At 31.8% G+C, this 13585-nt stretch overlaps 1 protein-coding gene across 1 annotated transcript; it reads left to right on the forward strand.

The window, feature by feature from the left end:
• The first annotated feature begins 5080 nt into the window (after positions 1-5080).
• Positions 5081-10918, forward strand: LOC130817846 (Golgi apparatus membrane protein-like protein ECHIDNA). Its single transcript, XM_057683789.1, has 6 exons — positions 5081-5435; positions 6762-6818; positions 6915-7118; positions 7247-7306; positions 7989-8115; positions 10594-10918. Exons 1-6 carry the CDS (start codon positions 5421-5423, stop codon positions 10680-10682), a joined length of 552 nt encoding a protein of 183 aa, XP_057539772.1. The 5' UTR covers positions 5081-5420; the 3' UTR covers positions 10683-10918.
• Positions 10919-13585: the final 2667 nt, after the last annotated feature.

Here is a 13585-nt window from a genome sequence, read left to right on the forward strand (position 1 = left end):
TTTTTTTAATAATATATTAAGCTGACCAAATAGAGGCGTCTCTCAAAGAGAACGTCTCTCACAACAATTTGTCCTAAGACTTTGATCTTTGAGTCAACTTAGGTCACAGCCCACAGCCCACAGCCTAAAAACTTCTTTACTGTTTTCAATTAAGTAGATCTTGAGAGACTATCTCTTTGAGAAACGACTCTCAAAGTTTGAGAAACGACTCTCAAAGCCCAACCTAATTTATTTTAAAAAAACACCTATTATGCGCATGCATTTCACAAAACACCTATCACAATTTTTAGTAGATATTTTGTATATTGAAGTAGACATATAAAGATTTATAACACATAACATAAATTCCTACACCAAATAACCTAAACACATGCAGTACATAATATAAATTCCTACAGCACATAATAGAAATCAATACAAGAAATAACAAAAATACTTATAGCATATAACAAAAATACTTGCAGTAAATAACCTAAACACCTACATCACATAACCTAAATCCTTACAGCAAATAACCTAAACACCGACATTACATAACACCTACTTGACAACTTCAGCATGTTTAAAACACCTACTTGACATACTGTGAACCCCTACTTGACGTATCTTAAATGTCTACTTGAGGTATCCTAAAACCCTATTGAATAAGCATGCAATTATACTACATATTCCGTTTTTTATTTTTTAAAAATCTAATGGGCCTGCCCATTCGAGACAACAATTAGTATTTCCAATTTAGAGAATCAGGTCGAGTCAGGCACGAGTAAATAAAGTTGGATGGAAATGGGTTAGACTTATCTTGGATTATCCAACTTTTGACTTTGCACTGGATAAAACACAGATTATTTTTTCAAGTCCACCTTCACTCGGAGTCGGATTATTCATACTCCGACGTTGATCTGACTTGGACTTTCAAATCTTCAAAGGAGTATGGATTATTATCAAACGTTAATCTTATCGATATTATACTAATGATTTAAAAACATAAAAAACTAATAGAGTAGATTTTAAATACAACTTAACAAAGAAAAAATGTCCTTCAAATTCTTGAATCGCAATTAGAATCGTTAGAATCGTATAAAATCGTTAGAATCATATAAAATCGCAACTAGAATCGTACAATTCTACCAATTCTATAAAATTCTAAAATTAATCTATAAAAATGTTAAATTGGGCCTTAGCCCAGCTAATCATCAACTATATTTCTAGATCCTATTTTATACCTTATTGCTTTCTAATGATTGAATTGAGTCTATTTACAATAATATGACTATTTTATAAATCAATGCAATCTTTTACTGCTTGTGTCGCTTCATTGCAAAGATGGTCGTTGGAGTGGGAATTTGTATCAATCAAGGCTCCCAATTTTTGCGATAATTCAAAACAAAAAACTCTCTTATAGTTTGAAAGATTTTTCATATCCTGACAACTCTTCTTCCTGCTATACGACGCTTGTACTATGGAGCAGTGGGTCCTTACACCCTCCCTAGAAAAGTATAATGGGAGGGAATTCTAAAAGATCACTCTTTTTATCTATAGAAGTAGGTTTTAGAAAGTCAATTTGAGATTTCTATTTGCATAGGTTTTTCCAATGAAGCAAAATATTTATTTAAGACTCCTAACTTTTTAATGAAAATTCTTGCTACTTAAAGCTGATTTTTTTATAGATTACCAGTTGAAGTTTGGTTTTATTTGGTGTTACTGACTCATAAATTCTTAACTATAGAGTTTTTTCATTTGTTGCCATGAAATTATGACTTTTAAAATGTCATAATATAATGCGGCTTTGTAGACCTATTATAAGATCACTTTACTTGACATTGCTTAATTTAATAATTGTAATTGTATGTACTTGGTATGTTTGTTTTACTAAATAATTAAGGAAAAATTGTTGGGAATAATCCAATCTATTTCCTATTATCTACCAATAATCCCACCTTTTGAAATTTTTATAAATAATCCAATCTTTGTTTTCAATTTGTTGCCAATGGACCCTTCAGAAAATGACCTGCTATACCAGGTTATTCTCATCTTTTATCTTCTTTACAATAATCCAACCTATTTCCTATTACCTATCAATAATCCCACCATTTGAAATTTTTATTAATAATCCAACCTTTGCTTTCAGTTTGCTGCCAATGGACCCTTTAAGAAGCAAATTGAAATTGCTATTATTTTCGAAGCATAAACTTCATCATTGCATTAATAGTAATTTTCTTTACATACATATCCCATCAACATTGTGGCTTACAAAATATCATCCAAGAAGGATTAAGGCTACATGCGTTAGTTAACTAGTTTTCTAAATACAAAATGATTAGATTAGTTAGCCAATTACAAAATGCCTTAGTTAAGTTAACTAATTACAAAATGGCTTACAAAATGATTAGATAAGTTTGCCAATTACAAATGGCTTAAAAAATATATAGCAAAAATAATTACATTGTCGAACAAATTTAACTCAAGTACCTACACATTCTTTGGTACACTCGAGGTAGATGCTTGCGTTGAACAAATGACCACTTTTTAAGATGTTTGTAAGGATATTGACCTTGCCATGCTACCCTGCATGAATGAAGTTAAATAAACATAATTATTAACATGATGCTCATCTGATATTATCGTCCATCCAGCTCCATTTGTTCGTGGCAACCCTTTCTTAAGCTCATTCAAAAACCACTGCCATGACTCATTATTCTCACCTTCCACAACCGCCCATGCCAAGGGGAACATTTGATCATTAGAGTCCCTCCCAACAGCTGACAGTAGCATCCCACCCAAAAAGGTCTTTAGAAAACAATCATCTATGCACAATACTTTCCTACATCCTAACAACCATCCATCCCTTAAACCTTTGAACATTACAAAAAATCTGTGGAAAACTGGAGGTGATGTGTCTGGAATAGTCACAACAATAAAGTGGCTCTCGGGATTACTAACTCTTAAAGCTTCATGATAGTCCATCACTTTGTTGTAATGTTGATTCATAGATCCATGCAATCTTTTATGGGCAGCGTACTTGATGTTATAAGCAATGTGCTTGCTAATTATGACAAACCACTTCTTTTTAACCAAATCAATTATCTCAACTGATGGAATATGGGGTCTTGATTTGAAAACCTCAAGCATCTGGTTTGCCACCCATGAGGACTTTAATTGCTTGTTACCATCCATACTCCTTTGACATGTGTGTTCTGGAACAACTGACTTTATCGCAAATGATGTTGATGACTTATCCCAACTAGCGTACATCTTAAATGGACAACCCTCTACACAACTAACACCAATCCTTTATTGCCTCTTTTTGTTACTAATCTCAATTCTCACATTCCTACCTTGAATTAGGGCATAATGTTTCAAAGCATCCCTAAATGCCCTAGAATTAGGAAAACTTAATCCAACTTGCCACTTAAATTTCCTAAAATCTATATGCTCTAAGACTTCATTATCAGATCCTAGGAGACTTTCACTATCCTCATACTCGGACAATTGATCTACCTCATTTTCAGATGCGTTTGCCTCATCGCTATCAACATAAGAAACCTCCTCACTAGCTTCAGTATCCCCACTAAAATCATATGACTCATCCTCACTGTCATCACCTTCACTCACACCTACTAAAGAAGTTATGTCATCACCTTCACCACTTACAACATTTCCTTTTTCTTTGTCCAAGTTCACCGTTTGTGCCCTCCTAGGTGTTAATTTCCTTCTCTCACCATCAGTATTACCCCCAATTGACAACTTCAATTTCTTGTTTATACATACAAACAAAGATTCATCATCCTCTTCTCTCACAATATATACATCAATTGTTCTCTCTTTTGCTCCAGTTGATGCCATCTCAAACACACATAATGTATAAGGATATTTGATACCAACACTAGTGTCAACCAACTCTTCTACGTCAAACCAAAAAATTATATCTGGATCAACAACTAAGGTTTTGAATTCACCACCTACATACTCCAAACCCAAGCCATTTATTTTGAAATTACCCCCATACCAACACTTCATAGTAAATGTATCAAAAACACTAGTCTAAAACATACAATCAAAACAAAATTCAGAAATTTCATACAAATAAAATTCATACATACATGAAAGCATTAAAATTGAAATGTAAACAAATAAAAATTCAGAAATTTCATACAAGAAAGCATGAATAATGAGAAAATTCAAAATTTTACTAACCATTGATAAAGAAGATGTGAGAACCTGTTAAATTTAGGAAGATGATTAGGTATGAAATTGAAAATCAAAGACTAAAATTAAATTAAATTTTCGGATGAAATACCATGAAAATTTCGAAAATTAGGGCAAAAAAATACCTATTAGATGACGCGAAATCTGGTCAGATTCGTTGCAATTGTCGAACGAAATTGATTGGAGAAGAAAATTATAGATTTAGAATTGAAAGAGGAAAGATTTAGGTGTTTTTCATGAAGATTGTTGAAGACTCCATTGAAGAGAAAGAGAGAGCTTTGAAGAGGGAGATGAAGGATGGTTTGGGTTCTAGATTTTGAAATCAGAATTGGAGGAGAGAGAAATAAAGAAGGAGTTGAAGGGTATGACCGATTATACCCGGTTAGTGCATATTAGGGTCCATTCACAACAAACATAATGCAAAGGTTGGATTAATTTTTAAATTTCGAAAGATGTGATTATTAGCAAAGAATTGAAAATAGGTTGGATTAATATGGACAATTTTTCCAATAATTAATTACATTATTAGTATATATTTTCTTGTGTTTGTCAATTCATAAAAATATAAAAAAAGGAAACAAATAAGAAGTACTCCTATATATTTATTTTTTTGAATAATAACAAAGTTTTTGAAATGTTCAATGATTTTAAGTGTTCTTTTACAACTTATTTTAGCAAAATTGATCTTGAATCATTTGACGGTTCGATCCTACGATCCAATTCTAAGAGTTCTTTTCGATTTGAGTTAAAATTTACACTTTTAGCAACTTTAGGTATAATTCACATTGATTTCTCTTTTAATATCAATTATAAAACCAAAAACATTGCCTTTAAGACTTTGAGTATTACAATTATATACAATTCGGAGTTAGGTGTCGGATCGGACTGAGTCAAAGTCGTTTCGGAGTTCAACTTCTATTCGTTTCAGAATCACTCAAACTATATAATTGGATTTGGAGTTCGATGATATTTTCTCAAACTCAAATCGAATTAAATTTCTCACATCAAATCGAATCAGGATCAGGGGCGGATTCGACTTGCATCCCTCTTAAAATTTAGGAATCACGCATTGATGCAAAGTTGCAAACAAACATATAGAAAAAAAAAAAAGAACAGGAACAGATTAAAAGAAAAAAGGAAGAGAAAGAGAAGTCTACTTATCCTTGGTCGCGCAATTTTCGCCATTTCATTTTTCATTCGTCTAGCTCTTCTTTATGGATCCGATCCAAGTAATTTCATCATCTTTTGGATTTAGTTGTGATTTTTTCCGATGCATGTGAAATAAACTTAGGGTTTTTGAATTTAATTGTAAATTTTCATCACGATTTAGATCTAACACTAATAATTTCGGTTATTTGAAGTTTTATTAGGTCTTAGCTATGATTTCTGTGTTGCATTCATGTTTATATCTGAATATTTCTTTTGCGTATGTGTTCCGGAAATATTTAGGAAAATGATGGTTACCTAAATGAGAGTTTGAGTGAAAATTTCAATACTTTGAAGCTCTATTTTTTGTTGACCTTGATTTATGTGTTGCATTCATGTTTAAATCTGATTTTTACTTTCGCGTATGTTTTCTGCAAAACTTAAGAAAAATGTTGGTGAATATTACCTGAAAGAGAGATAAATTTTTAAGAAATTTGTGTCGATAATCGCAAATAATATAGTTAGAAGGCCAGGAACTTTTGATGGAGGCCAATGTGGTGGGAAGAAATAAGAATTATGAATAAAGAATGGTCAGTTTACCTTTATGTAAAGATCTGCATAAAATTAACATATGACAAGAACTTGATGGTTTCAATTTTTATCCAATTGTATTGCTTGTCTGTTAATGATGATCGACTCATAGATAGCATATCAGGTTAGAAGTTAGAACTTAAATTATGAGTGTGTAATTAGAACTAGGCGCAAAGAGAATTAAGGGGCAAGGCTCATCATTAAGTGTTTGGTTGAAGTATTGCTGGAACAATATCAATAAATAAATATGTCCGATTTAATTCCTTTGTTTGATAATGGTGAAAGTGACTCATAGCGGAGGGAGAGATATATTTCCGCGGGGTAAGGTCGTGTCACAGGTTTGGGTCTTTAGCTCGCAAAAGTGATGCGATAGAGCATAAATAGAGAGAGAAACTGCAGAATGCTCTATGCTTGCTAGTGGAAGTGTGGAGGTTGGGTTGGTTACAAGATTGGTTTTGAGTTGGGGGATGAGGGGTGAGGGAGGAGAGACATGAAGGAATTTCTATAAGAATAATGGTAATCAAACTACAGTATTTCAGTAAAAGAGTGTAATGAATTAGTCCTCTGCTCTCTAAGTCTCTGTTTGCATTTGATTAGATTTCATTGATGTCTTGAACTAAACAGCCACTGTGAGAGTAAGTGGTGGTTTGTAGACTTTCACCGCCAAACTTTCTTCCAATTGTGCACATGTCTGTTATCTTTGAAAGAATTATTGCGACAATCAGTCATGCAATTGTTTATTCTATTCTCTGGTTTTTACTATGGACTTCAATCCTTTACTTTACAAGTGAATGATATTATAATCTCTCTAATTGCAGCCTCCTGCAGAAAACTATGCAAACCCAAGGACGTGTTTCTTCCATGTACTTTTTAAGGTATGCTGTAACAAAATCCTTGGCATGCCTTGTTCTACCTGCTTTGTTTTGCTTGTCTCCCTATGCATTTGATAATACATTGTTTGTGCTGTACAGGCTGCTGCTTTGGCATTTTACATTCTCTCAGCACTTTTTGTTGACAACTTTGTGATTATTTTTGTAATCACTGTACTTCTTGCAGCTCTTGATTTTTGGGTTGTTAAGAATGTAAGTGGTCGTATTTTGGTTGGGTTGAGGTGGTGGAATGAAATTAATGATTTGGGCGAAAGCGTATGGAAATTTGAATCTCTTGATCAAGAGGTAAGATTCGTGCAATAGACAAATTACATTAGGAATTGCTTATCATTTCCTGAATTGTTACATGAAAACCTTCTTATTGGCTAAGATTTTTTGTGTTTCTCTTTCTAATTTTATCATATGTTGTATAGTCATTGGCACGCTTGAACAAGAAGGACTCATGGCTGTTTTGGTGGAGCCTTTATCTTACAGTAAGTGAAGCTCTTGATCTAACATGCCGTTGACTTGAGTTGTTTTTTCTTGTTTTACTTTGTTTTCTTTGAAGTCATGTACTCCTCTTTGCGAATGATTAGGAGGCTTTCATTCAAGGGCATCCAAATATATGTGTTACTCCCTCTGTTTTTATTTGATATTCTCATAAGGAATTTTCACGTCAATTAAGGAATGTAGAATCTTCAAAATAAATTAATGATAGGGTAGATGATGGAAATATTTTATATATTGATTTTATTTTTAAAAAGGAACATGTGGGGGACCACAAACATAAATTTTGGCAATATTAAATGTGATGGGAAGGAATTCAATGGATAAAAAGAGTTTCATAAAATATTAAGGACAACCTTGTCCAAAAGGTGTAATAATTAGGGTTAAATATCACTAAAATTATATGATAAATATAGAAAGATTCTTTGTGGGAACATCAATTGAAAAACCCCTAAATGACAAATGGGAACATCAAAAGGGACTTCTTAATTCATAACTTCCTGTTCCTGCTCCTGAAATCCTGTCTGTCTGCCTCATGAGCTTTTTCATAATTTGTATTGTACTAGACAACCAATTACCAAACATGTCTTATCTTTGAAGAATTATTGTGTGATTCTTGTTTTGGCACTATTGCAATCTAAAGTTGAAGTTTTCCATTGATCTTTGCAGGCTGTGGCATGGATTATTCTCGGAATCTTTTCTCTGATACGGTTTCAAGCTGATTATCTCCTGGTTGTAGCAGTTTGTTTATCTCTCAGCATCGCTAACATTGTTGGTTTTACCAAGTGCCGCAAAGGTGAGTGGAATTTTTAAATGGTTTTTAGCAGAAACTGACAGCAAATGATAATTTTGGTTCGCTATATTATTGTGCATAAATTTGAGTACAACTCTTAGAAATTTGTTTATAAATCAATGCATCTTTACTTACTACGTGGTGACTACTCCCGTGTTCCATATTAATTTGCACGCAATGCACCCAATTCTATTTAGGGTTGTCTCACTTTACTATTTTTTCTTTTGTTTTTATCCTCGCAGCTCTCTTCTATCTCAATTCTCACCTACAATTTCATTCTCTCTTTTAATCTCATTCACTCATTACTTGATTCACTGCTGGAAATCAGGATATTACAAGAAGAAAAAGAAATTAAGAGAATGGAAGTTGTTTGTTTTATCAAGTACTGATTGAGTAATACATACCCCTTCTTTCGAGAGGAAGGTGCTCTCCCAAGGATGCTACGTGTTTAATATGAAATTGCTTGCTTTTCCCCCTTCCCTCATGCTCCATTATATAATCAGATTCTTAACAAACTTCTTAAGTGTATTCCTAACAAGTCCTCCCAGCTAACAAACTCATAACAACTTTTCTTCTTGATTTACTAAATTACCCTCTACCCCCAAAACTGAAATTATTTCTTAGCTTAGCAATAATTTGGCAGTTTTAACCTTCTTCTAGTAGTTTCTTCTTGGGCCTTCTCGCATAAGTGAAACGAATATTGGGCTGGTTTCTTGCATTCACTTGTTATTGGTCTTATTTACCAACTACAAAGTTATATTTGCACCTCTTGAAAGAGGTGCAAATTAAATGGGATGGAGGGAGTAGAATGCAAATAATAAATGTCATTCTACATATCTATATCCAAAAGTCGCTAAAGTGGACTTTGCAGAATGCCTTCAAGTTATCATTTAAGATTAGTGCATAAGACATTGTTGATGCAATGGGATGTTGATGATCCGCTTGGGATTTTGAATAAAATGTATATTTTGGAATAGACGACTAAGACGAGATTATTTGAACCATCTGAAGCATACAATCTGGATGCTTTGGTGCCGACTCCAGTTATATACGGTATAATTGGTAGTAGCTCTATGTTCAGTGCTTTTCTGTATTTCTAAGATAATGATGCATTGTGAGTGCTGATGGACCATGAAATGTATATTTTGGAATAGAAGAGATTATTTGAACCATCTGAAGCATACTTTATGGATGTGTTGGTGCTGGCTCCAGTTATATTCGATATAAATGGTGGAAGCTATTTGTGTAGTGCTTTACTATATTTCTGAGACAATGATGCTTTCTGAGTGCTGATGGACCATCCCTACTAAATATATTTATAAGGATATATTTGAAGCTGTGTAGTTATTGTGTGTGACTCGAACAAGATTTTAGATATATTTGATCTAGATGCCCCCTTCTCAGTTTGAAGATAGGGCTTTGGTTTTGCAATTTGGTGGCTGTGGTCCATGGCGATGAGAAACAAATTAATGGTTGGAAGAGACGGACTTAGTGGGTACATTTTGGCAAGGCAGTGAGATGCATTTTAAAAAAGTTAACCTCGAAATATCAACATAAACACTTAAGGTTTAGGCTTGTTCTCTTCAACGAATTAATACTTAATTATAATCTAGTTCAGCGCCATTCAGTTTTTATGGTCTTACATTTCCGCTTCATTTTAATATTGCTCAACAGCAATTGTTTAGTTCACACTTTTCGAAGAGATTAGACCTTAGGATTTTTTTTCTAACGTGTTTGTACTGAAGTGAATGTAATTTGATGACTTGTTACAACTAAAGTAAACCTTTTTATTGACAAAAATTTAGAGTGAAGACAACACGTATTAGAATTGAGCTGAACATATTAAAAGTGAACTGAATTAAAACGGAACTTATTGCAACTTGTTTAAACTACATATAACTGAAAATAAGCTGGAGAGAACACGTCCTTGGTCAAATATGGGCACAGAAAGTAAGTCTGATGATCGATAATTGTTGGTTGATTTTGTTTGGTTTTATGATCAAGCCCATTATAATTTAATTGGATGTCTCTATGTGGTTTTCTCCATTAAACCTAATTGAATGTCTCTGCCCCTTTTGTCAAATATGGGCACCAAAATAACTTATTATAACTTATTTGATACATTTTTGAATCTTGATAATAGGGAAATTTGGGATTATGTTATTGGAATGCATGAGAAACTCTCTCCTGTTTGATATGTTTCTTTCATATGTGAATCTGTTCTGTTCACATTGACAACCCTGTGAACTGGTTATGGATGATGTACAAATATTGGTTGTTGCAATCATATTATGTTATGCTAGAGTCCAAGTTGAACGCTGTTTTCAGTCCTAAATCCGTTGTTTGATTCGATCTTGATTCACGGTTGTTTCATGATAATTATTATACAAGAATCAACCCTTTTTCAGGATATTCTCTTGTTTTCTTAATTTCTTTGTTTATCAAAAGTTTCATTGAGAAATACTATAATTTTTTGAGCAGATGCTAAAAAGCAGTTCCAACAATTTGCCACTCAGACGCTAGCATCTCAAGTTTCATCCACTATTCAGTCAGCCTTCGGTGTTGTGTGATAGAAGAGGGAAGTGGATCTATGTGTGTGATTGATGCATACATATCACATTGTAGAAGATATTAAGCTCACATACTTAGAGAATATGTTAAGATCAGCAGTTGCTCAACTTTGTCTTGACTGCATTTATTTTTGGTGTCTATTTTCTGTAAAGATGCGGCTCAAACCTCATGAGCTCCGAATGATTTTGTATAAACAACTAAATAGAGTGTTAAAGATACTATGCATTTTTTTCCATGATCCAAAGTTCGATTTCCCATTCCCCTCCGGCCTTTGCACCTTTACCAGATAATTCCTACTTATATTTGGTGGCTAACCTATGGTGTGTAGCTTGCAATTTTGTGGTGCCTGCTTGCACACTATCTTTTCACAAACAAGCAAACAATATTTGCCAAAATGGTGATTTGCAACTTGGAAGTACTAATTTACAGAAATGAAATAAGTACTAGTATATTTACTATTCTATTTTGTTATAATATTACTGCAAATATTATAAAAATAAATGCACAAAAACTTGGAGGAGATGGTCTCATTAATGAGACCATCAATTTGGACCAGTCTAATTCGTGCATGTAACAAAATTTTATTTTTTGAGCATTTATCAATTTTGACCTTAAAGGTATCAATTTTGAAAATTGATACATTTAGGGTCAAAATTGATACCTTTAAGATCATAATTGAAAAATGTTCAGGAAAAAAAATGCTCAGGTTGTTACACGTGTGAATTGAACCGATCCAAATTGGCAGTCTCATTATGAGACCGTCTTGACCAACTAAAATAAATAAGTATATGAAGCTGAAAAAATTGTTGGCATTTCTATATATATAATCACCACCATTGTACAAAATGAATATATTTTATATATCATAACTAGAATTCCATAAGGTTGAAAATTTAAAATTTTAAATATATACGATGAAAGTAAAATACATACACACCATATGGTTTGATTTGAAATTTTGAAATATATAAAATAAAGGTAAAATATACAAGGTCCTAATATGTAACTAGTCTAGAAACTATTTCGTAACCTGTTCCTTTGGTGTTTAGATGAATTAAAGTTGGAGGATACTCATCCGCCTTAATCTAGCATGGTAGACTGTAAACGGTATCTATAGGACCAAATGGTGGAGCATAAACATTATTTAGGAGCCTAACCGTAGTAGGTGGTGATAGGAAAAATATAAAGAAAACCATTGATTTTGGGGGGAGAAATGTATGTGATGGGGAATCACATTGAATATCATGGGTTTTTTAAATGATAAGCTTATGATCTTAATTATTTTGGGAAAATTTTACGTAGTAATTATGAGATATTGTGTTTTTCATATGGCAGATAAATTTGTTTTTAAAATGAATGTGATAAACCTGAAGTTTACTAAATAAAAACTTTATGATCCTTTTTTACAAAAAAAACATTTGACATGCTCTAATTAAGAAAAGATAATCGAGTCAAGAGACTATCATATTCCCAATTGCTAAAATATTTTTAAAATCTTTCTCCTCATTTCTCAAATTTAAAGTTAAAGATAAATTATCACAATTTTCATCCCCAAATCATCAAACTAACGTTAATTTAGCCCTACTTACGCTAATTTGATCAAGGATGCCAAAGTTCAACCCTTCAATTGCAAGGGTACTCATAAATGATTTCGAAGGTTTTGAAAAAATCTCTAGTCTTTTAGCAACTTATTTTTCGAAGGAATTTTAAAAGTTTTAGCAAGCAATAATTCATACCATTTCATTGTAACTTTCAAATTTGATGATGAACAACAAAAATAATTCATTACTAAGAAATTTGGATCAATTTGATAGCAGAAATTAGTGCAAATTTGGAGAAAAATAGAAGAGGTTTATATTTTGGGAAGATAAACTTAACTCTTTCCATGAATTTATAGGGATTAATTTTTTTTAGCCCATAAGTGAAAATTAATGGATGACGAGCGTTTTTTTTTTTTTTTAAAAAAAGTTAGAGCTTTTATTTGAAACTTCATGATTAGGATTAAGTTTAGTATGGACATAGTCTACACTAATATTAGTGTGGATCAATATTTACATTCTCCTTTTCCACTCCACTTTACTCTTCCGCTCCATTCTACTCCACTTTTATATTCTTATGATTCACTCCACTCCACTCTACTCTACTCTATTCTTATATTCTTATACTCCACTCTACTCTTAAAAAATTTTAAAAATTAAAAAAGATAAAAATTTTAAAAATTAAAAATTAAAAATTAAAATTTTAAAAACTAAAAATTAAAAAATTAAAAAATTAAAAAACCTAAAACAAATTTAAAATTTTAAAAATAAAAAAATGAAAATTAAAAAACGAAAATAAAAATAGAAAAAAAATAAAATAAAATTAAAATTAATTTTTTCAAAAAGTTTTTTTCCAATTATTTTGAAGTATGTAGTAAAAAGTGAAGAGAGTAGGAATAGGAGTGTTAAGAATTGATCCGTACTATTTTAGTGAGCACCAAGTTCACACAAGAATTTCTCCATAATTAGCTTCTGAACCTGAATTAAAAAAAATGTCTACAACAAGGAAAACTCAACATCTCAGAATAACCATATGAAAATTTTCATATTTTTTTAATATATATATATATATATATATATATATATATATATATATATATATATATATATATATATATATATATATATATATTGGAAATTGTCAACAATATATTATGCAATATATTATATTTTTTAATTTATTCAATATAAGTATAAATAAATAGTCAAATATATTTTAATGGTAGAGATATTGGTTAATATCAAATATCATGTCATTTTTCTTTAGCCAATAAATGAGTACTATTTGGCAAACTTTCTTTAATTGTGATTCTTAAAATTTTTCAAGCTTTTTAGTATTATGTATAATAATGTATGATGTCAGT

Source organism: Amaranthus tricolor, chromosome 7, assembly GCF_026212465.1.
Source record: "Amaranthus tricolor cultivar Red isolate AtriRed21 chromosome 7, ASM2621246v1, whole genome shotgun sequence".
Lineage (NCBI taxonomy): Eukaryota > Viridiplantae > Streptophyta > Magnoliopsida > Caryophyllales > Amaranthaceae > Amaranthus > Amaranthus tricolor.